Source organism: Epinephelus lanceolatus, chromosome 12 (assembly GCF_041903045.1).
Source record: "Epinephelus lanceolatus isolate andai-2023 chromosome 12, ASM4190304v1, whole genome shotgun sequence".
NCBI classification, from domain to species: domain Eukaryota; kingdom Metazoa; phylum Chordata; class Actinopteri; order Perciformes; family Serranidae; genus Epinephelus; species Epinephelus lanceolatus.
Window position 1 is genome coordinate 28,210,552 of NC_135745.1, and position 25,243 is coordinate 28,235,794.

At 39.7% G+C, this 25,243-nt stretch overlaps 1 protein-coding gene across 2 annotated transcripts in view; it reads left to right on the plus strand.

Moving 5' to 3' along the window:
• gng12a (guanine nucleotide binding protein (G protein), gamma 12a) overlaps window positions 1-19,292 on the plus strand; it is a 50,247-nt gene extending 30,955 nt beyond the window's left edge. For both annotated transcript variants that reach the window (XM_033650937.2, XM_033650936.2), the window contains exons 2-3: window positions 13,937-14,045; window positions 15,673-19,292. In XM_033650937.2, the coding sequence (XP_033506828.1) occupies window positions 13,953-14,045; window positions 15,673-15,798 (219 nt within the window). In that variant the 5' untranslated portion in view covers window positions 13,937-13,952 and the 3' untranslated portion in view covers window positions 15,799-19,292. The remainder of the gene's footprint in view (window positions 1-13,936; window positions 14,046-15,672) is intronic.
• The last annotated feature ends 5,951 nt before the right edge of the window (window positions 19,293-25,243 follow it).

A 25,243-nucleotide genomic window follows, 5' to 3' on the forward strand; every position in this document is an offset into this window, starting at 1 on the left:
TTCCCATGGAAGGAATGCAAGGAGCCGAGTTGACGGTTACATCAATGGAAAGGAGAGACATACGCCAGTTGTTGTTGTCACCCTTTGTTCTCAGTTTCGTTCTTTCTTTGTGTGTGTTGCAGTTTCTCCCTGATAATGTCTCTTGCATTGTAGAGAGGTGAATGAACCTCTCGTGGTGTAGTGCATTTTTAGCCTCTTCACTACCTGTTCTACACTATTATTGGCCTGTTGTTATGAGAACTTGTTGAAATCCCATCCCAAGATTGTCTCTGATGTCATAAGAGATGCATCGACTGCAGTCTTCTTGGCTAATTCTGATTTTCTTTCTTTGTAAGAACTGTACTTGACAAAATACACAAACATTTTTGTAAATTTTCTGTAATGGAAAATTCAATTGTATGTTCATTGTAAAACGTTGGACTATTAAATAACCTTTTTTTTTTCTTCAAAACTGCACCAGGTTGCAGGACCTTCTCTCACTGTCACTCAAACTCAAAATAAAAAGCGCTCCATGTTATTGGACATATTTTTTGTATAAATAAGATCCAGTTTAATGTGTTTTACGTTACCAGAAGAAAACAGGTGCAACAGATCTTTATATGCCCAAACAAATGATTAGAGAAGTGGAATCTGAAAAAGAGAGAAAAGAAACTGCGCTTTTGCCAGAAGAGCTTGTCACTGCGATTACTCTGAGCAGCGTGCATGGGAATGTATTACAGTGTGGTATATTTGAAGTTGTCAGTAATGGTTTAAAATAAAGTCACTTAAACGGTCTGAAAAGTTGCTAAATCTTGTGAGAAAGTCGCCGAGTTGGCAACACTGTGTGTTTGTGTGGCTGTTACAATAGTCGATTACTGTATTTCCCCATGTGACGTGAACCATTGTGCGCTGCAGACATGCATGGATTATGAGACAATTTGCCCTTAGGGACAGATAAGCAAAAGGCCCCACCACCTCTCCTACAGAGGAGCAAAACACACACACATTTGTGTTGCTTTTTTTGTTGTTGTTTGCATCTCTTTTAAGTTCTTAGCTTTTATTGTTTTGTTTCTCTTTGTGGTAATTTTATATATCTTTGTTGGATTTTTGTGTAATTTTTTGGGGTTTTTTTGTCTCTTTTTGGTTGTTTTGAGTCTCTGAAGGGTGGCGATAGCTCAGTCCATAAGGGCTCAACTTCCCAGACAGAGAGGTGCCAGTTTAGCCCCAACTGTTTGGGGCGCTTGTCCATGGGCAGCCTCGCTCTGACATCTCGCCACTTAATACATATATAGGCCCTGTTTGTGCATGCATGTGTATTTTAAGCCTGTGTGTATATGACTACAGAGTAAAAAAAATTAACTTCTTCACCTTCTTCGTCTTTGTCTTCTTCTTCTACTTCTTTTCCTACTTCTTTTCCTTCTTCTTCTACTTCTTCTATGTGTAAATTTGAGTGACATTTTGCATGTTAAAGCCAGAGGGGCCCCTGACACTTAGGGCCACTGGGCCTGGTAGGCCCGCTCAGTAATCCATACATGCATACATGTAAATTTAACCAGCACAGAGGCTGATCGGTGGGTCACTGTCCCATTGATTGGCGCATCTCTAGATTTAATGCATTATTTGATTTTTAGGGGGTATTTTAAGCTTTAATGGACGGCAGACAGGAAATGAGGGGCGAGAGTATAAGATGAAAATGTTATGCACAAGGTCACCTGCTGAACTCAAATGGGAGACATTGTAGTTTCATGGTCATCGCCTCAAACCTGCTACACCACCAGGATGCCTCCATGAACCTGTACACTAACTATCTAACAATAAGCAAAGAGAGGTTATTGTACCTTTAATAATGAACGGGTGACTTGCTTGTATTTTTCAAAATAAAGCTCATGATGTCAGTGTTATATTCTGGTGCTGCCGGGCCGACCCCCCTCTACTGTAGCAGGTATCCATTAGACCTTCACTTAGCTACTACACTACACTTACACTACATTCCCCATAACATTAAAACCACACTGCACCCACATTTAGGATTACACAACTTATAATTTGCCATCTCAACAATAGGCTAACAGGATGGCTGACAGTGCTAGCTTAAACTGTCCTACTCAGCAGCTCAGGAGCCATATTCCACCACCTGACTCACTGCTGTGTGGAGAGGTAAAATATGTCAAGGACAGAATTTTGGCTGTCGTTTTAATGGTGAGAAAAACGCCCATAATTCCTCTTAAAAGGCAAGGAAGCGTCCATGTGTTTCCATCCATAAGTTAAACTAATTATAATGTTGGGAGAAGGATAAAAGGACGACCGTCAAGTTTTTTTTATGTGCCATGAATCTTTGCTGCACCATTACTCCACAAGTCTAAATTAGGCAACATTAGTCAAGTAGATGAGTGTGTGAATTGTGCTCTGTGCAGAGTGGAGCCTAATTAGAGGTTGCCCAGCGAGGGCTGGTTTTATTTCACCCTGTGAATTCTCCCTTCTGCTTAATCCTAACATACCAGAGTGTTACTTGCCCCCCTCTGTTATCACAGTTATCTGTCATTATGTCAGACAGGCAGAGTCCCTGACACACATCCTGCTCCTCTTCACTGACAGCCACTGGATGTGCCGTCTGCCATGTTCACACAATCCTGTTCTTAGTATCATCATGTTTAAGAACACTGATTAACTTCCTTTGCTATCTCATGGATGTGCACACCGTATCTAACTTGACATGCAGCATATTTTTCTTTTGCTTTCAAATTCATAATTAACTGAGCTGACTTGTTATTCCCGCAGCATAACTCGTCAGCCATCTAGTCTGTGCTGGAAACAAGGAATCATTCATAGTCTATTTGGACAGGAATGAGCCTCAAGTAATTGCGCATGAATTTAGGATTTAGAAAGCGTGCAGAAATGAGTCCAGTCTAGTCTTCTGTCTAGACACTGTGTGACTGTGTTACAGTACGCTGGATTGTTGTTTTTTATCCCGTCAAGCCGCAGAAGTTACAGGACTGTGCCAGATTCTGAGAACCTACTGTATGTGGCTTTAAGTTTAACTGAAACGTTTTCATGGTGATACAGAAAAAAACCAGGCAGCTGTGTTATTTGTCAGGCCGCATGTTTAATCTAGACAACTTTCCATTAACCTTTGCACAGTCCTGCAGCTTTTCCTGGAAACATATGCTTGCACAGGAATAATGGAGGCCCTTCAACCAATCATAACCAAGCAGTGTTGTAGACCGGCACAGAAGACACTGAATTTCCCAGTATTCCCTTTGTACTGGGTGTGCAGCCAGAGGCCTGGGCGGGGTCCTGACAGCTTCACTTATCTCAGCGGCCATACCTGAAGCTCTGGGGTGGTGCTGCAGCTCTGTGTCTTTGTCGCAGCCCCCCTTAAAGCACACAGGCGAGTTTTCTGCCTCTATCAGCTGTTTGTCCTTCACTGTCGGGCGTGCTGCGTTCAGCTGATACACTGCCACTGTCACTGAAACGAGGCCTGCAGTTACTTTTATTTTCATTATTGATCAATATGTGGATTTTTTTATGGCTTGATTAGCTATTTAGTGAAAATGGTAAACAGACTGCATTTATATTCTGCTTTTCCAGTCTTAGCAACCACTCAAAATGCTTTAATACACAAGCACCATTCACCCATTCACACACTGGTGACCGAGGCTACCATGCAAAGTGCCACATCAGATCAACATTCACACACATTCAAAGCAGCAACAGGGGGTTCAGTATCCTGCCCAAGGACACTTCAACATGTAGACTGCAGGGGTCAGGGATCAAACCACTGACCTTCCCATTAGTAGAGCACCACTCTATCACTCCATCTCCTGACACCTCCTGCCCCATGCTGTGTAAATAGATGCCCATGTAGGGCTGTCATGGTAGGTCCATGTGTGGTATTACCACCGTTTCTTGCAATTACTTCTTTTATCCTTATTTTAGTGCCTTGTAAATAAGCGTTATTGACAGGCTATTATCAGGGATATTGCTTCTTTTTAAAGGACAAATATGACACAGGTTAAAACTAGGGATGCATGATATTGGATTTTTTGCTGATATCCGATATCCGAACAACTAATTTGGCAGATAACAAGTACCGATATCAATATATCCACTTTTGTAAAATCAAATCATCAAATCTTGTCTGTAGTGGAATTAACATCATATTATGCATGCATACTCTTATCATGATGGCCCACCAGCAGATGGAGACATGAAATACAATACTTTTAAATATATGTAATATTCATTCATTGTGCAAAATAAAAAAGAGCATGTTGGTCGATTCTCATTTTAGAGCCAATATCAGTAGATACCAATGGCATGCCGATATTATTGTGCATCCCTAATCTCAACTGAATAGATAAGCACAAAATTTTGTTTCGACATTCACGATTAACTCAAGATTCACCACGCATCCTGGAAAACCTGGAAAAAGGTTGGCCAGTTTTCCAGTTGTGGAAAAAGGGACAAAAATAAAATAAAATGTCCTGGAAACTAACTTCAACAGTCTCCTAATTTACCTTTGGCCGATACCGATGATGTGCCAGTATTATCGTGCATCCCTATCTCAAACAAATTTTATATGTGTTTATTGTTAAATGCAGGAGGGCAATGAGGTGCAATAAGAAGCACAGCGTTTTTTCAGCTGAGGCATTTTGGTTGTGTCTGGTTGCTATGACAGAATATCTGCAAAAGTAAAATGGCGGCACGAGGTACAGTACTTACTCTGGATGAAGGGAAGACCGAAGCACATCGCCAGCCTTCGTGGGTTCAGTTTTCATTTCTCTTACATTGTTGTTGTCATTCAGCGATGTGATGGTAGGTATTTTTCCTGCCCCTCCTCAACTGCGTTTAGATGGCTGTGTGCAGCCTTTTATTGGAAGTTAAATATATTTTTCAACTCTCTACGACAAGAAGAAAATGGCAAATGTGCAGTGCGAAGAATAGATGTTCAGCGCCTCATCTTGCTGCTGTCATTTGTAGCTTCGTGACAATGCACGGTGATCCCATTAAAAACAAAACAAAAAAAAACATAGTGAATATAGTGGTTGTGGTGGTTGCTTGCCACCCCCTGTGGTTGGCTTGTCAGTAGCGCAGTATTGCAATATTGCGATTGTTGCGACCACCCTATGTTCCATATCTGAGGACTCTTCCATCATCATCTTTGTTTATGTTGTTGTTGCAGTGTAAGACAAGCACATCAGTCGCAGGATCCCAAGCCCATATAGTGGAGTCGAACTTTGCATTATGCCTACTATGGACGTGGACAACATTCCTGCCTGCCTTCCTGCTTTATAAGCCCATGGCCACGCAGTTCAGAGGATGGGGCTGAAAAAATGTTATTGCAACTTCCACTGTGACTTAAATAGCAGTCAAGTGCCCGAGAACAATATGCAATGTTCACACTAATCAAATGAACTGGGCTTTGGGGTCAAGGGTACTCAGATCTGGGCCTCTGATGTGAAAGCCTCCTAACTGATTAAACGGTTGGTTGATTCGGCTCCACTTAAAACAGTACGTGACCTGCGATGCCCTAACTTCATGTCCTCTTGTCTCTATGGTTTCTGTTTATCCTTGTAAACAAAGTCATTGTGATATTTTCAGTGTCAACTACATGTCAGCGGCTGCCAAAGAAACCAGGGCAGCCGCTGACATTTCTTTTCTGGTGGGAAAGTGGTGATGTCACTCTGGTGGTTCTCACAGTGTGAACAAGTGCCCACACCATCTCCTCCCTGCCTCACCCTTTCTCTTTCACAGACCAACACACTCAGCAGCCAGAGTCTCTCCCTCTGGCTCATAAACATAATCCCACTGTACTCAGCAGGCAGCAGGACTGATGACTGGAGTATTATTGGGTTTGATAAGCACCGTAACCAAGTGAGAACAGCCAGGTGTTTATAGAGAGGCAGGAGGGGAGTACACTGGAGAGCTGATCTGATCTGCTCAGCAACGAACTGCAGTGCGGGCTCATGTTTGAGGTGTGAGAGATGGTTTTTCATTCAGCTGGAAAATTGCTGACTGGCAGCAGGGAGTATGAGAAGGCTACTTTTAGCTCTCAGACTGGGAAACTCCTGCTTGTAGAGAGAGTGCAGGGGGAGGGGTATACATGAGAGAAATGATAGAGCTGTGTGTGTGCGGGTACACGAGGGAGAACAACCAATATACTGGCTTGTGGCTGAGGCCCAAGTCTTTGAACTCCTCTTTTGTTCAAAGCAGCAGACATCTGTCTAGACTCCGAATATCGCCTTTCCTCAAGTCAACTCTCAGCTGGTATATAAAGTCAGACAGACGCCAGGCAGTAGATATTTAAGGGAGGTTTAACATGATCACTTAAAGTGTTACTTGTAATAAAATGTCAACTTTGATTTGGATTTTAGCAGATCAGAGAGTAAAGTTCTCGTGCATGAGCATTTATATCTGCAGGATCTGCAAGAAGACCAGCTTCATTTCAGAAACAGTTGTCTACAGCCATGCAGCAGCTCTGTGCGGCTGTACTTTGAAACAGCAGTGGTGCTTTGAGCTAACATGCTAAAAGTGACAATCACAACATGCAGATGTTAAGCAAGTACAATGTTCATCATGTCAACATATCCTCATGCAACGGTTTGTATATCATTTTGCGAAAATGCACATACAGCAGATCATATGATATTTAACGAACTAGTGCCCTATGAATGGCGTTGTTACATAATGAAAGGTTCCGTAGGTTAGGTTTGGGAAAAGAAACATGGTGACAATGTACATTAAAAAACCTAAAGTTCATTTGGTTTTAAACTGAACACAAACATTACTCTCCTGGAGGAAGTCCTGTGTTTGTTTGAACCCATTCACCACCCCAAACTGCCTCCTCACGTGGACTTTTGCTATTTAAACTACTTTTTCCTAACTCCCGTCAGTGCACTGGTCACGTGACCCCCTTCCCCATTACTGGGGTTATATATGAATTACTGGCTCATGATTACAGCACTACCTTTTGTGCAGTCTGAGCAAACGCATTAATATTTGTCAAAATAATTAAAAAAAAAAAACTGCTCGTAGGACTCTTTGGGTTAAAAACACACTAAGAAAATAAAAAATGTAAACAAAAATCAATACAGTGTTTTTGAGAATCATTACAGTATCATAAAACATAATATTGTGATACTCAAATGTATTGATATTTTCTTACACCCCTATTTGGGAAGTGTGTACCTATAATGTCCTTCTCTGTGCAGGTCTGCAGAAACGTTTAAGTGTATCCTCATAGAAGCAAAACTCCAGCTTTAGTCTGATATAAGTTCGACCCCAGACCTCTCCAGGTTATTGAAGTAAATGAAGCTGACAGCAAAACACACTCCAGTGTCTGTTTTCTTTTCTTCTCTTAAACCTGAACTATGGCTGTAAACCTGCCGTGTTTTTACAGTCTGACAAGCCACAAAAGAGTCCAGCAATGACCCACTTGTTATTTTTGGGCGACTTTGTGTGTGATCTTAACCCTACCTCTCACCACCTCAAGTCAAGTCTAAAGTGCAGCCGGCAGCACTTAAGCCCTAAAGCAGTTTATTTCCCCCCATGTTACTTTATTACAAAAGCTACTCTGGTCTGAAAAGCCTCAGATACTCTCTGAAGAGACCACACATACTGTACGTTTGACAGGACCGACTCTTCTTTTAGCCTTTAATGGGTGTCGTTTGTGTTCGTCAGCAGCAAATTTAAGAGTTTTCTTTAGGTCTGAGCTGCAGCGTAACACACACACGGTTTTTCATCTCTGAGTGTTGGTGTTAATGGCACTGACTCATAACGGCTCCCTGTTCTTGGCACTTTGAACGCTGTGCTAATGAATCGCATGTGTGCGGGTGGATTTGTGTGTAAGGTATGAAGGGGAGCGGGGGGCTGCGCTGCTCTGTGCAGTAGGTGGTCCTGGCTGCTTCATGTGTGTGTGTTGTGATAGGGTGGGCTGTGAAGGGGGGTGGTCTTTTTCTGATCCTTGGAGGTAACTTTTTTTTGCGAGGCTCCCTCCTGTATGTGCATGGTGGTGCTTAATGCCACACACTTGTGCACACACACATCGGTGCCCTCCCATAGTTTCAGTCAGACCGGTGCTGCTGGTAGAAGCTGGCATCACATCACAGGGGCTGCACGGTTTGAGTGAGGTGACTCAATGGGGAGGGTTTGCCTGCAAGAATCACTTCTGGGTGCCAGTGGGATTTAAGTGCCTCTTCCTGATTTGCCTGCCTGGCCAGCGGCTCGCCTCCTTCTGCTCCACGTGCAGGTTCAACTTGTATTTTGGCACTAGAGCGGAAGTCTTCAAATTCTTTCAGGCCAAGGACCCGAGCTCAACGAGAGACAGAGCAGGGACCCCCTACTACATATATTGTGTAAAAACAGAGTTGTACTTGAGGCGACATAACGACTAAGTACGACATATCAATATATTGTCAAGCAAGATAAAAATTTAATTTAGACAACACCGTTTACTAATATAGAGTCAAGTTGCATACTCTCTGCACAGCTCCGCCCCACTCACAAGTTCTCCATCAACACTCAGAGAGACACAGAGCTGCTCCTCTGTTTAACCTGTCTGTTAATTAGTCTACAGTGAGACATTGGTCTATATGTTGCACGTGCTACGCTAAATCAGTCTGTGAGATGAATGAGATGACCGCAGCACATGTGCAATCCAGTGCTGCGCTGTTAGTTTGTGTGTGAAGTGGGTCATAGCATGCCAGTGTTCTTCTTGGTAGGTGTGCAGCGCCGGGATGCAGGCGACAGATCTGTTTAATAAAATGCAGCGACAACACAGACGTTTCATATAAAAGACGTATATAACAAGGACAAAATGTCTCTCGGCTGCACTGGTGATGCTCTGTGCATAATTAAGATTAACAGCCTAAATAAATACAGAGACTTAAATCATTTTCCAGCACTAGATTCATTTGAAAAGCCATGGAAAACTAAACTTAACTCCCCCCACACAAATATATTTAATTTTTTCACACAACATGGATTTAGACCTACTTGATACATTTATTTTCATGTTATAGTTTTGTGTCCTGTGCTGCAAACCTTTAAACCTCTGTAGCTCCAGTGCTGTGTGCAAAAAGTTAACGTACACCCCTGCTGTTTATTTTATATATATTTTCATTTACATGTTGTGCAGCTGCATATTTTCAAACAAGGGGAAAAAAAAGTGTTTTATTTTGATCACAGTCTATTTTTATAAAAGTGCTTGTGACATCTCAAATGTGGCTTTGACTTGCAACTGAAAACATGTAGCCCATTTCATAGAAAACACCAAGATATATATCGTGTATCGCCATTCAGCCTGTAAATATGGAAATATGATTTGAAAGATGATAGATTTTTTTTTGTCCATATCGCCCAGCCTTAACTTGAGATAATGCTTTGAATATTTTCAGGTCTTCTCTTGTTTGCACTTGCCTGTAGTCGGGCAGTTGTTGCATGGCTAGGTGTGTTAGCATCATCCTCTCTGCACTTTCACCTGTGGTTTCTGAGTCAGAGTCTCTTACTTGAAAAGTTACTAAACGATCCATGTGACTCACAAGAATCTCCGTACACTTGGAATAATAACACAGCTAATTGGTCAATATTATGTAACTGTTTGCTAACTTTGCTAACACCTCACCGTTACAGGAAAGTACCACACATTGATTTAGTGTTAGCTAGCTCCGATGATTGCACAGGGGTTCATGGGTATCAGTTAGCCTATTATTTATGTTGTGTACTAGAAATTATTATTTTTTTAATGAATAGGCTGATTTATCTTTGACATATTTTAATTTTTGAAAAAAATCTGACAGTAATGTAGCATGAATTTTGATTTGAACCAACAGTCAGCAATAAACATGCTAACAGATTAGCTCGCTAGCAGCAGTGCTACTGAAGCCCAGTTATTCCCATCACATGACTCTTATCTTGCAGGTTGTAGTGGTCCCTTGAGAGTCTCATAGTCGGCTAAAGAATAGCATCCACTGTATTCAATGCTTCTGTCAGAGGCACTTTAGCAGGGCCGAGTTCTGAAGGGTGTCCTCCCAGTCTTCCCAGTCTCCCCAGTGAACCCAGCTGCTCAGTTGTTCTCAGTGTGATTAATCCGCTCTGGTTTTGTTTGCAGCTCTGTTCTGTGTTTGAGAATTAATTGTTGTTTACACTGTCTGCTGAGAATAGCAGGGCTAAATTCAAGTCATGGATTATTAACTCTGAGGTTTCCGCAGGGACGGTTTTCAAGAGGAGGGAGTCCTCCAGTTCACTGCAGCCCTGTCGTGTGAAGACTGTTTGCTCTTCTCATGTGATCTCTTTATTCACTGTTGTACCTGATCAACAGCCTTTGAATTATGTTTGCGTATTACACAATTTATAAACTATGCAGTCTGGTTTGCTTGGTAGTGCCAGGAAATCCGAACTTACCTGGCAGCAGTAAATTATCCGCTCAGAGCAGCGTCTGAAGGGGAGCACAAAGGGGCTGGTGACTAACCTGCTCTCAGGTAAAGGATTGTCTCAGATGATTAGTTATACTGATTTACAGTCAGACGAGAAAGTCATCAGCTGCTTTACGTCATTAAAAACTTCACTGGTGTTTGTCAGAGGAGCGAACTTAGGATCCAACGTAAAGACTTAATGTGACAGTTCTAATGTAAAAACACTGCTACAGAAATAAACGCCCTCTTTTCCGTCAGCTTCACCTGCGCTGCCTCGCCTTTATGACTAAACTGAGAATGTTTCCTTAGGATTGTTCGCTGTGCATTGTACGACACAACCCTTTCATGTCTCTGTTTCATGTTATCAATAACATTTTAGCTCTGTGAGTCAGCTCTGGTCGTGTTTCCTTTGCAGTGATTACTTATCTTTAGATGAAAATACAACTCTCTAATCAGGCACTCCCCAACAGAAGATGGAAATTTTCTCTCCCTTTCCATTTCCGTTTTTTTTTTTGTCTTTATTCCTCCCTTTCTCTTTGTTCCTGAAACAAATGAAGAGCTGCAGCATCAGAGGATGTCTGGAGGGACGACATCCTGCAGACAGGGCTGAGCAAAATAAAGTTGAATGTTTCGGTCTGCCATAAAAAGTGTGCTATAAAAACTGCACTCACTGCACCTTCCCGTATTATCTTTTTTATTTACGGGAAATGTGACGGGCACCTCATTGCACAACTGTACGCTTATAACATAAATGAAGAAAGCCTTATTACAATGAGCAGATGGGATAAAGTGCATCCTCAACTGAGGTTTAAAAACAACTTCTCTTTTCATTCAGATGTTGTAAAGAAAACTCTGCAGAAGTTTTTCTTGTGAATTTCACAATAAATTTCTGAGAAACTGTACATGAAGCTTCCTGTTCCCTACTGCAAAAAGTTTTGCTGAAAGTGAGGTGTGTCACGTGTGTTGCAAATGTGTGTTTTTATGAGAAACGCAGACAAATGGCAATAAACGGAAGTGAGAGCGCAGGGGAGAGACACTGGAGACAGAGCTCCCACACCGACTGCAGGATGTGTCCAGGCTTGTTCTCATCCAGTCTGTAAATGATTAGCAGGAAGAGGAATCACAGCTCAGACTCACTGCTGCGCTCTGACGCTTCACTCCCAGACAGCAGCCCCTCAGTCACACACACACACACACACACACACACACACACACACACACCCTGAGGTCTTTACATCGCTGTAGCCTTTTGTTTAAATATAGATATCCTGTAATGTCAGATTTCAGCGCCTATCAGCCAAGCTCATGTTTCAGACTGTACACACTGAAACAAAGTGGTATTATTGTGCCTTGTCTGGCAGCAGGGTTACTACGCTGCTTGCAAATGTCTCTTAAAGGAATACTTCACCCAAAAATCATCATTTGTATCAATAACTCACCTCGTCTCACGTTGAAGTTGTGAGGAAAACTTTGTTTTTCTCACATGCTTCCACAGTGGAGAAGAATCAAAAAACGGAGAAAATTCTTTATGTATTGGGGTAAAAGGGGGCCACATTTAACAACAGCAAAACTATATCAAAACATCTGTTTACAAACTCTCACACAACTCATGCAGTTTAATCCAAGTCTTATTTATCCAGTCGTATGGTCAGCACTTCCCAAACACATGCATTTTCTCTTAAACCTCACTATTTAAAATCAAATCTACATATGAGTAGTGCTCACGGATGAGTGGCATGCATGGACGAGGTGCATGCATTTGAACTTTGCTCAGTGGAATACATGAGCAGAGTTATAGGGTGCTTTCACACCTGCCCTGTTTGGTCGCTTCAATCAAACTCAAGTTTGTTTGCCACTTAGTGCGGTTTGTTTGGGCAGGTGTGAACACAGCAATCACACTCAGGTATGCACCAAAATAACCGGACTGAGACCCTCTTGAAGAGGTGGTCTTAGTCCGGTTACAAATGAACTCTGGTGCGGTTCATATGTGGTGAGAACGTGTTCCGACCTCGATCTGAACCAACTGCAGTCGCATTACGCATTGTTTGGGTTAAACATGAGCATGTTACAGTCCTGGAGGATTATTAATGTGCACCTCCTCCTGTACTGCCTTAATATGCACATTCAGCACATCCAATGCATCAAAACATTGTTTTCTAGTTGGAGCCGCGCCTCGTTTTCAAACTGTATGGTTTGACTAAAATGAACAATGACAGCAATATAGTCCACGATGAGCAGCGCTAAAATCAACCTGCGTAGTTGTCCCTCCATTGTGACATTAGAAAGTGTCACATTTACTGACCAATCAAGAGCAGCTTTCTCAGGCAAGACATTTTATCTGGTCCGCTTGTAAATGCTGCCGTGAGAACACAAACCAACTCTAGGCAATTATGCAGCTTTGTCAGAAAATTAGTCTCTGATTCAGACCAAAGCAAGACAACTCTAGGTCTGAAAGCAACCTAAAATAGCAGAAACGCATGAGTCTGGGAAATACTAAGACTTAGATTATGCTTGATTTGTGCTAGATGCATCCACAAGGGTATGAATGGCCAAAGTGACGTCACACCATCAGACATGGTGTTAGCTGGGGTCCCATGTGGTAGATTTTTGCTTGTCTGTATACATTGGACATCTTCTAACTATGCAGATGTGGATTGATGGAGAAAATGGAGAACCATGCTGCAGACAAGAGTTTTTGATCCTCTGTCGTTTACAATTTGGGAGAATATTGGTTTCCCGCATTGAAAAACCCACACAGAGTGTAAAAGATCCGAATGTTTCCTTGTCACAATGCCACATCAGGTCATGTCTGTGGGACCATCCGTGTGGGAAGCATAACTGAGGCTTTATACTGCACGAGTTGTGTGAGAGTTTGTAAACGGATGTTTTGATATAGTTTAAAGCAGAGCCTTTTTTACTCCCAATTCATCAAGAATCCTCAGTTTTTGGATTCTTTGCTCAAAAGTTGCAGCTCCTGCACTTTGGATGTTGCAGTAAACCATAACAAGTTTTTCACTTCATGTTTGCCAAAAACTAACAGAAACAAAAAAAAGAATTTGCATAATGATGGGCGTGCCTCTGCTTTGTGTGAACTCACTGATGAAAAAACCTTGTTAGTGATGTCACTTTTGGGAACAGCCCTGCAGAGGAAGAGGAAGTATAGAAGAGTCGTTGATGCTTATTAAACCGACATGTGTAGTTTCCAACATACTCAAGTAAATGTAGTTAAATGATTTACTGGCCTAATATCAATATAACACTCTTCCCTGCACAGACCATAATACTGACCCATGCTCCAGTACTCTCTGCTCATTCAGTCTGTTGAGTGTCGGTTCTTCCTGTTGTAGAGAGAGCATTGAAGTGCATCTGAATTGACCTTGAAAATATTAAAAGGTGCAGAGACTGTGAAAAGAAAACCCCAACGCTTCATCATCGTTCTTAATCTGTCCTCATTACATCTTTGCTTAATACCCCAAATCCCTCTATACCAGTGTCACATTCTCTTCAGGGTTATTGAAGCTTGTCTTTGTTGTCCTTTGTTACAGTGTTGTTTTGCCCAGGATGTCTTCGAAGGCTCACAGTTCCAACAACATCGCCCATGCCCGGCGGACGGTGCAGCAGCTGAGAATAGAGGCGAGCATTGAGAGGATAAAGGTACAGTGCAACAATAAACCACCTTCCATGCATCTTTACATCTAAGTGGTATTGGAGAAATTAAAGAGTTCATACTAATAAAAATAACTTTTTTGAAGATAGAAAATCATTTATGTTTTTGCAGAATAACACTACTAAGAACATGCACTGATTTCTTTTTAAAAAATGAACAATGTGGCAAATGTAGGGAAATCCTTTCTTCTGTTTGGCTAATCATGTGATCACTTGAGAGCTGCTCTTAAATGGTAAGTTTGGCATTTTTCAACCTGGACACCATTTTCTGATGTTTTTGTGTCTTAGTGACTAATGGAGACAACAGCTTCTGAAACTGGTTAGCGTTGAGTGAGAGGGTTGCAGCTGGCAGCGGTTAAACAGGCTGCAATGTAACCACTCATTAGTCGGCAAGATTTCATCGGTCACTTAGTCGCAGAAAAAACAAAACAGTGAAACATCTTTTGGAGCTGTGCCTTGTCAAAATAAACCAAAACCTATATGACTGGACCATGTGGAGATTTAATTTGAAAGGACAGACACAGGAAGTGGCCACGCTCAGCAGTCAGACAGGAGTCAGGTTAATTTCCAGGGCTGGTACCTGCAGTTATTACACAGGCTAGTTAATAACATGTCGAGCAGGAAATCCAAAGTGTGGGATCATTTTGAGAAGGTGAAGGACGAACCCAAGGTGATATGTAAACTCATCTTCATTGGTTGACATGACATATCATCTGAAACATGGAAGTAGCTACATGCCCATTAGCCCATAGCGTCATTAACAGGCGGCTCGCTCAGTGTGTGACGTGCACTTGTAGATAAAATATAGGCCTATATTAATGAAGGTTCATTAGTACGGTTTTGTGTTTCTCTGTAATGTAGCACAGTGTTAACAATGTTACTGATACTATTCTTTCTCACATCTTCAACTCAAACCATTGTGTTGCCCTGCCCAAAATATATCATTTAATAATTAAATTAATATCATAAACATGCGGGCAGCTAGTCGACTAATGGCCCTAAATGACGACTATTGGTCGACTAGGAGAATTCTTAGTCAGGGGCAGCCCCACTTCACTTAAAGGGTTTTTGCCTCTGATTGAGAAATTGTTAGATCCCTACAGAGGTAGACCTTCTTATTAAAGAGTAAGATCATTTTTGTTTAACTAGAAATGGCACCAAAATCGCCATCCCTAAACCCACCAAACTCCAGTTAATTTAACACGTATAAAGCCAGCATATTTTTACATCTAACTGGGTGAATTTGGGGTTTATTTCAACCAAAAGACAAACCAAAACAGCTTGTGTGGGTTTAATTTTGTGTCTGTTGTTTAGAATAAAGTTTGTTTTATGAAGATAAAATAACTGTTTATCTAAATGGGGTCTGGTGGGTTTGACGATAGTGACTTCTGAGCAGTTTATGGTTAAACAAAAAGGATCTTACTCTTTAACAAAATGGTGTATCTCTGTAGGGATCATTTCCAGGGTCTGGATCAAAACTGGACCAGTTTCAAAAACTGTCATCTCCATTAGTCACTTACACACAAATCATGGGGAAATCAGGTCCAGGTTGAAAAAGTTGCCTTTTACTGCTTTATAACTGAAGTTGTGTCTTTGTCTTCTGTTGTTCCTGTAGGTATCCAAGGCCTCTGCAGACCTTATGAATTACTGCAGTGAACATGCCAGAAACGACCCTCTCCTTATGGGCATCCCCGCCTCAGACAATCCCTTCAAGGACAAAAAACCCTGCACTATATTGTAGTGGATGCCACTTAGCCTTTACCTGTTTTTTTTTTTTTTTTTTTGGCTTATTAATGTTGCTGTATTCTTTTTGAGGAGTGGAGGAGTGAGGGGTGGACTGTGATCATATTGTTACCATGTGTTCACCTGATCTGCTAAGAAATCAGGTGAACACATGGTAACAATATGAGTTCACCTGATCTGCTAAGAAATCAGCAATTCAGCCAATTCAAAACAGTAACGAGCGAAAAAGGCCCCACTAGTGCCGCTATTCAGTTTGAGCTCTGACCACTAACAAGACTTTGGCTGCATGAGTTGGGATGGCATCAGGTACATAATTGCATTAATAATAATGAACAGCAGAGATGATTTTCTGAGTATTATAACATAATTGGGTGGATTTGGTCCCTCCCACTATGTGTAAACAGTCTCATATCCATTGAGCAGAGACTGTTACTGTCTCTCTGGTTTGCCTTGATTCATACAGCCAAAGTTTCCCTTCAGTCTTTTAAAAGCATATTATTTTTTAGATGGATAATATTGGCTTTTATTATGTAGCTTCAGACTTTCCACCAGTATTTTACAGTTTGTGCAGTTTCGATCACTGTGGTCAGTGGTCAGGGTTTACATTGAGCCTCTTCTCAAATGTTACCATGATGTATCTTTGACTGGGAACAGTAACATCACCATATCTGGTGTGAAATTCAGATACTCAAAGTATTCCGCTACCCAGCTCTTACTGGTCCACGACAATCTACATGCTGTTTAATGCATTGTTTTCCTGTCTGGTATTAGCAATGTGATAGCAACCCAGTCGCCAGAATAAATGTTGGCATTGTACGCTTTTATGCAAACCACAGATATCTGTATGTTTCATGTGTAGTGGATAACTTGAAACTTTATGTTTCAATTTTAGGTTGGTGGAATGCTGTAGTTAACCTGTGGTTATTCAGGCTTAAAAAAATTACTTATAATTAGGGCAACATCATGATTGGGCATAAAATACCAGGCTTGGTTGCCACAAACATGGCTGGAGATGACCCAATGTTGAATTGTTGAAAAACAACAGGTTTTGTCACTGCAGACACAGCTAGAAATGTCCCAAAGTGTTGTTAAAAAATTACCTGGTATTGTCCTTACTGATGTGGCTGGAAATGTTCCAAACTCTCGTTAAGAAAATACCTGCTCTTTCCGCTACAAATGTGGCCCGTAAATGTCCCAGACTGTTGCTAAAAAAAATACCCAGTATTGTCACCCAAAACATGGCTGAAAATGTCCTGACCACTTGTTAAAAAAAACACCCAATTTTGTCGCTACAAACATGGCTGACAATGTCTAGAGGTCTCGTCAAAAAATACTTAATTTTGTCGCTCCTAACGTGTCTGGAAATGTCCCAACCTCTTGTTCAAAAAAATAACAGGTTTTGTCGCTACAAACGTGGCTGGAAATGTCCCGACCTCTTCTTAAAAATTACCAGATTTTGTTGTTACAAAGACAGCTAGAAATGTCCCAATCTGTTGTTAAAAAATACCTGGATTTGTCACTGCTAACGTGTCTGGAAATGTCCCGACCTCTTGTTAAAAAAAATACCAGATTTTGTCGCTACAAACACAGCTAGAAATGTCCACGTCTGTTGTTAAAAACATACCTCGATTTGTCGCTACTAACGTGTCTGGAAATGCCCTGACCTCTTGTTAAAAAGTAGCAGGTTTTGTCCCTACAAACACAGCTGGAAATGTCCAGACCTCTTGTCAAAAATCCCCATTTTTACCCGATTTTGTCACTACAAACGTGGTTGTAGATGTCCAGACCTCTCATCAAAAAATACATGATTTTGTCACGACAAACACAGCTGAAAATGTCCCTAACTTCTGTTAAAAAATACCCAGTTTCATTGCTACAAACGTGGATGGAAATGTCTTGAACTCTCATTAAAAAATGCCAGCTTTTGTTTCGTTTTGGACAGCAGTCTTCTGTCTGCTGTTTGGCCGGGTTGGAGTTGGCAGCCGTCTCACACCATCTGCCTTCCCCTCCTCCTCCTGAACGTAGCCTATTTCATATACATATAATCTGAGCTATGTCACTTTAGAAATGTTGATATGATACATAGGAAATGAAACGTACCTGTGGTTTGCAGAAACATACAACGCCAACATTTTCTCAGGGCGACTGGGCTGATTAACGTGATACAGTGTTGTCTTTAGCGGATTTAATGAACCATCATATGGAGATAAAATCCATATAAACATCTTTAATCTAAGGTCATCTACGCTCAGATCCAAGCCATTGGGATAATGCGACCCCGCTGCTGTGATGCTTTTGGAAATTTTACCGCCGTACATGTAAAATACAGAATGAATGAAAATGCTTTATCACATAATGCAGTGCAGGTTTTTTTTTTTTTTTTTTTGGAAAGTGTGACATTGTATGCAGGGTGACACTGTGTAATGAAGTCCCTGGGACCAAGCCAAACCAATGATACTGCATTTTAAAAACATCTAAATATGCGTCTGAATGAGACGATTCGTAGCCATTCCTTCTGAAAACTTTCTGTGGTACGATATTTTTAGGACGCTGACGGCACGAAGCACGTCAGCAAGTGTAACGCAACACTGTGAGCCACGCCTGCTTGCTCAGCACAAGTGTCTTAGTCGAGCGAATGTGCACATCGTTGTCTTAAAGTGTTTTCGGCACAAGTGTTGTAGGTACAGGTGCAAATGGTAGTGTGCATTGATGATGAAAACCACTCTCTCAAGACTGCTCTCAAATTTTTCATGTGTTTGGATTTAAACTATAACATTTGTGTCGGTGGGGGTCTTCAGTCTTCTGTCTAACATGTCCTTCATGTTGTGATTCTCTGGGGGAACAGCTATGATTAATGTAACAAAAAACAGAATAGAAAGCGTAAATTAAGAATTTCTTACACTCTAAAGCCTTACATGTTTGCCTTGTATCATGAAGAATACTCTAACTGGGAGTTTGATCTTAAAAAAAAAAAGATGTTTCTATCAAATGTTTTTATCTGTGGGATGAAAGTGATTTGTAACAATATTGTGCCATCTGTTTCTGTCCACACGTCACCTGTTAAACATGTTAAGTCGTGTTTCACTCACCTGGTGCTCCGCTTTTCAGCAGTTTTTTCGGTATTGTTGCCTTCTCCAAAGGGTACTTTCAGGTCTTCAGATGAGCAAGATCTGGTGTTATTATCCAGTTGTATTTTTTTATGATTGTCTCTAACAGTTCTTCTTACTTGCAATAAATCATTGCTGTATGCCTCTTAAGGAAAAGTTCAGATTACCACTGCCATGTCATGATTTCTGTCCATTCTGCAACTCCGTAACGGCCTTATTGTACCATTGAGATTAATTTAACTGTCAAAATCTGCATTTTGATAAATGTCTTTATTAATATACCAACCTTTGTATGGAGACTTAACTGAAATTAATAAAGTGAAGCATTCCTACAGTACAGTACTGTACTAATATCTCAATAAAGATGTGTTGTGCTGCACAGTCAGAAGATTTCAACTTGTGATCATCACTGATACCTTTTATACAACCTCAGATTTACAGTATTTAAAGGGACAGTTCACCTCATAATCAGATACATTTCTCCTCTTACCTGTAGTGCTATTTATTAATGTAGATTGTTTTGGTGTGAGTTGCTGAGTGTTGGAGATATCAGCCGTGGAGATGTCTTCTTTCTCTCCAGTGTAATGGAGCTAGAAGGCACTCAGCTTGTGGTGCTCAAAGTGCCAAAAAATGTATTAGAAAAACTCAACAATAATGTCTCTTTCCAGAAATCATGACCCAGATACTCAAGATAATCCACAGACCTTGTTGTGAGCAGTTTCATGTAGGAACTATTTTCTTCCCACTGAACTACATCCACCAACCATATCCACAGTGTCTTTACATCCTTAAAGAGTCTTAAAATGTTTTAAATTCAGTTGTATAAATATTAGGCTTTAAAAGACATGAAAAAGTCGTACATTTTAATTTCCTTCTGCTCTGTGATTTGGTTGGCGGGTGTAACTCAGTAGAAAGAAAGAACCACAAGCTGAGTGCCATCTAGTTCCATTATATTAGAGAGAAGGCAGACATCTCTACGGCCGATATCTCCAACACTCGGCAACTTACACTAAAACAATCTAGACTGATAAACAGCACTACAGGTCAAAGGAAAAATATGAACTTCTGATTTTGGGGCGAACTGTCCTGTGAATATAGAAACCTGACTTGGATGGTTTTATTGGTCAGATGGAGCTGGGCCAAAGAGATCTGCCCACGTGTATCTGAGGCCATTTCCTCTCATTAGTCCTTTATTTATATCTCACTCGGGAAAGGCGAGACCTCGGGCCTCCCACCAGGACTGTCAGAAAACACACAACACAAGATGGCTAAATATAGAAACAACCAAACCCTGATTTCCGCTCTTGGAGAGTGGAGTAACTATTTTGGGAAAATGTCTACTTGGCCTGAGAGCCTGTTTTCATTCTCCATTGGTGGCCACTCGGGTCTCTCCGACCTTGTCTCTGGCCAGCTGGTGGATAAACAGCTTGTTTCATTTTCTCCTGCACACAATGAGAAGATCACACAGGAATAATGCTCATTGTCACCTATTGTAAGGACTGCAGGGACACTGAAATGATATGACAGCTCTCACACTTGAACCTGGCTGATAATGAACTACCATTCTCACCTATTATTCATTGTTAAGGACTTTGCTTCCCTCTTGTCGTTTTTCTCACGGATTGTGCTGTTTTCCTTAAAAGATCAGATGTCTGCAGGAAACACCAGGTGCATCAGCACTGTGTAGAGTACACCTTCACTGATGCCAAAGATACTGTAGCACACACTGGGTGATAAATCAGAATGCATGCTTTTAACATAATATTTCAACCAATAAAAACTCTGAAGAGGTATTCCTGTTATGCATGAACATGATGCAGACTGCCTGGATATTCTCTGTAAGCATGAATGCGCACCCCCACCACCAGAGCACAGCCTCTGCAGTAATCCCAGTTTGTCATTGTGCAGCAATGTGAGAATCACAGGGGGGGCATACGGCCAGCGGCTGGCAGGCCGGCTAGCTGACCATGTGCCTCACTGTGGAAATCTGCCCGGGCAGTTACAGTGTCAGTGTGCAGGAATGTGCTGATGAGGGGGAGAGGAAGGGGAGGCAGGGAGGGAGGACCAGAGGATGAGGGTGTGGGCTGACTGCAGTGACACCTCTGTTCCTCTGGTAGGCTCAGTAATGTAAAGACACTTTACATTTACTTAGGTGCAGTTTTGTGGTATTTGTACTTAAACATTTGACGCATACGCTACTTTATACTTCTACAACTTCTACCCTCCACTTTCAGAGAAACTAATTGTAATTTTAATTTACAACTGGTTTTACATTTGAAATAAAAAGAAGTCATTGTGTAGTATGTCATAAGATGTGACAAAAGTGTCATACTGTAGTATATCGTAAATATGTTTTAAAAAAGTTTAGCATAGCATCAAAAATCATAAAAAATAGTCATAGTATTGCATGTTGTAAAAAAAAGACAAAAAGTCAGAGTAAATTATGTCATCCAAAATTATGAAAAAAGTCATTGTATAGTATGTCGTCCGAAATGATGAAAAAAAGTCATAGTATAGTATGTCGTCCAAAATGATGAAAAAGGTCATAGTATAGTATGTTGTCCGAAATTATGAAAAAAGTCATAGTATAGTATGTCGTCCAAAATGATGAAAAAAAGTCGTAGTACAGTATGTCGTTCAAAACTATAAAAAAAGTCATAGTATAGTATGTCGTCCAAAATCCTGAAAAAGTCATAGTATAGTATGTCGTCCAAAATTATGAAGAAAAGTCATAGTATAGTATGTTGTCCGAAATTATCAAAAAAGTCATAGTATGTCGTCCGAAATTATGTAAAAAGTCATATGACTTTTTACATAATTTCGGACGACATACTATACAGTATAGTATGTCGTCCGAAATTATGTAAAAAGTCATAGTATAGTATATGGTCGAAAATGATGAAAAAAGTCATAGTATAGTATGTCGTCCAAAATGATGAAAAAAGTTTTAGTATAGCATGTTGTCCAAAATGATGAAAAAAGTCATAGTATAGTATGTCGTCCAAACTTATGAAAAAAAATCATACTATATTATGTCGTCCAAAATGATGAAAAAAGTCATAGTATAGTATGTTGTCCGAAATTATGAAAAAAGTCATAGTATAGTATGTCGTCCAAAATGATGAAAAAAAGTCATAGTATAGTATGTCGTCCAAAATGATGAAAAAAAGTCATAGTATAGTATGTTGTCCGAAATTATCAAAAAAGTCATAGTATGTCGTCCGAAATTATGTAAAAAGTCATAGTATAGTATATGGTCGAAAATGATGGAAAAAAGTCATAGTATAGTATGTCGTCCAAAATTATGAAAAAAAGTCATAGTATAGTATGTTGTCCAAAATGATGAAAAAAGTCATAGTATAGTATGTTGTCCGAAATTATGAAAAAAGTCATAGTATAGTATGTCGTCCAAAATGATGAAAATGGTAATAGTATAGTATATCGTCCAAAATGATGAAAAAAAGTCATAGTATAGTATGTTGTCCGAAATTATCAAAAAAGTCATAGTATGTCGTCCGAAATTATGTAAAAAGTCATAGTATAGTATATGGTCGAAAATGATGGAAAAAAGTCATTGTATAGTATGTCGTCCAAAATGATGAAAAAAGTCATAGTATAGTATGTTGTCCAAAATGATGAAAAAAGTCATAGTATAGTATGTTGTCCGAAATTATGAAAAAAGTCATAGTATAGTATGTTGTCCAAAATGATGAAAAAAGTCATAGTATAGTATGTCATCCAAAATGATGAAAAAAGTCATAGTATAGTATAGTATGTCGTCCAAAATGATGAAAATGGTCATAGTATAGTATGTTGTCCAAAATGATGAAAAAAGTCATAGTATAGTATGTCGTCCAAAATGATGAAAAAAAGTCATAGTATAGTATGTTGTCCAAAATGATGAAAAAAGTCATAGTATAGTATGTTGTCCAAAATTATGAAGAAAAGTCATAGTATAGTATGTTGTCCAAAATGATGAAAAAGGTCATAGTATAGTATGTCGTTCAAAATGATGAAAAAAAGTCATTGTATAGTATGTCGTTCAAAGCTATGAAAAAAAGTCATAGTATAGTATGTCGTTCAAAATCCTGAAAAAAAGTCATATATAGTATGTTATTCAAAACTATGAAAAAAAGTCATGGTATAGTATGTCATTCAAAACTATGAAAAAAAGTCATGGTATAGTATATCGTCCAAAATCATGAAAAAAAGTCATAGTATAGTATATCGTCCAAAATCATGAAAAGAAGTCATTGTATAGTATATCGTCCAAAATCATGAAAAAAAGTCATAGTATAGCATGTCGTTCAAAATCATGAAAAAAAGTCATAGTATAGTATATCGTTCAAAATCATGAAAAAAAGTCATAGTATAGCATGTCATTCAAAACTATGAAAAAAGTCATTGTATAGTATGTCATTCAAAACTATGAAAAAAAGTCATAGTATAGTATGTCGTTCACAATCATGAAAAAAAGTCATAGTATAGTATGTCATTCAAAACTATGAAAAAAAGTCATAGTATAGTATGTCGTTCAAAACTATGAAAAAAAGTCATTGTATAGTATGTCATTCAAAACTATGAAAAAAAGTCAGTATAGTATGTCGTTCAAAATCATGAAAAAAGGTCATAGTATAGCATGTCATTCAAAACTATGAAAAAAAGTCATTGTATAGTATGTCATTCAAAACTATGAAAAAAAGTCATAGTATAGTATGTCGTTCAAAATCATGAAAAAAAGTCATAGTATAGTATGTCGTTCAAAACTATGAAAAAAAGTCGTAGTATAGCATGTCGTCCAAAATCATGAAAAAAAGTCATAGTATAGTATATCGTTCAAAATCATGAAAAAAAGTCATAGTATAGCATGTCGTACAAAATTATGAAGAAAAGTCATTGTATAGTATGTCGTTCAAAACTATGAAGAAAAAGTCATAGTGTGGCATGTCGTCCAAAAGTATGAAAAAAAGTCATTGTATAGTATGTCATTCAAAACTATGAAAAAAAGTCATAGTATATCATGTTGTACAAAATTATGAAAAAAAGTCAGTATAGCATGTCGTACAAAATTATGAAGAAAAGTCATTGTATAGTATGTCGTTCAAAACTATGAAGAAAAAGTCATAGTGTAGCATGTCGTCCAAAATCATGAAAAAAAGTCATTGTATAGTATATCATCCAAAATCATGAAAAAAAGTCATGGTATAGTATGTCGTTCAAAATCATGAAAAAAAGTCATAGTATAGTATGTCGTTCAAAATCATGAAAAAAAGTCATAGTATAGTATGTCGTTCAAAACTATGAAAAAAAATTATTGTATAGTATATCGTCCAAAATCATGAAACAAAGTCATAGTATAGCATGTCGTACAAAATGATGAAAAAAAGTCATAGTATAGCATGTCCTCAAAAATGATGAAAATAAAGTCATTGTATAGTATGTCATCCCAAATTCTGAAAAAAAAAAGTCATAATATAGTATGTTGTCCAAAATCATGAACAAAAGTCACAGTAGGCTATAGGACATCATAAAGAAAACCCAGAGTCATAGATCTTTATTTTGAGGCAATAGATTTGCAGCAGTTGTAGTGCAAAGTTCGAGGAGTTAAGAGACAAAGCATGCAATACACAGGAACTCCAACAACAACGTAGAAAAATCAAACACAAAATGCAATATGTAGCAAATATAAACCAAATATATAGTAGATAACAGCTGGTTGCAAAATATGAGAAGGAGCTCACAGTAAGGTTCAAAATAGAAAAGTTTGGTAACAGGTGCAAATCGGTTCAACCAATTTATACAATGACACAATCAGGTTAGTAGTATTAATTGTAAAAGTATGGTTGCTCACGAATGTGTTTGTACAGTGTCAGATCTGAGGTAGCTGGTGTGAGAGTTCAGAGTAAACGTTCATGATCATGTCCATGATAGTTCCTTAATGTCACATTATTGCACATTATGTTCCCTGAATGAGCTGTGAGGAGTCCAAATGACAAGAATCCAGTAAGATACAGTGTGTGTGTGCGTGTGTGTGTGTGAGAGAGAGACAGACAGAGAGAGACAGAGAGAGAATGATGGCCATGGAGCAGAATCACTGTCAGAATCAGAATCATTGTCCATGATGCTCTGCAGCTTGTATACCATCCTTCTCTCTGACACCACCTCCAAAGAATCAAGTTCCAGCCCCAGGACAGAACCAGCCCTCCTGATGATGTTGTTGACTCTGCTGGCGTCGGCTGACGTTACCCTGCTGCCCCAGCACACTGCATTAACGAAGACACTGGCTACCACAGACTGGTAGAACATCCTCAGCATGGTGTTGCAAACGCTGAACGA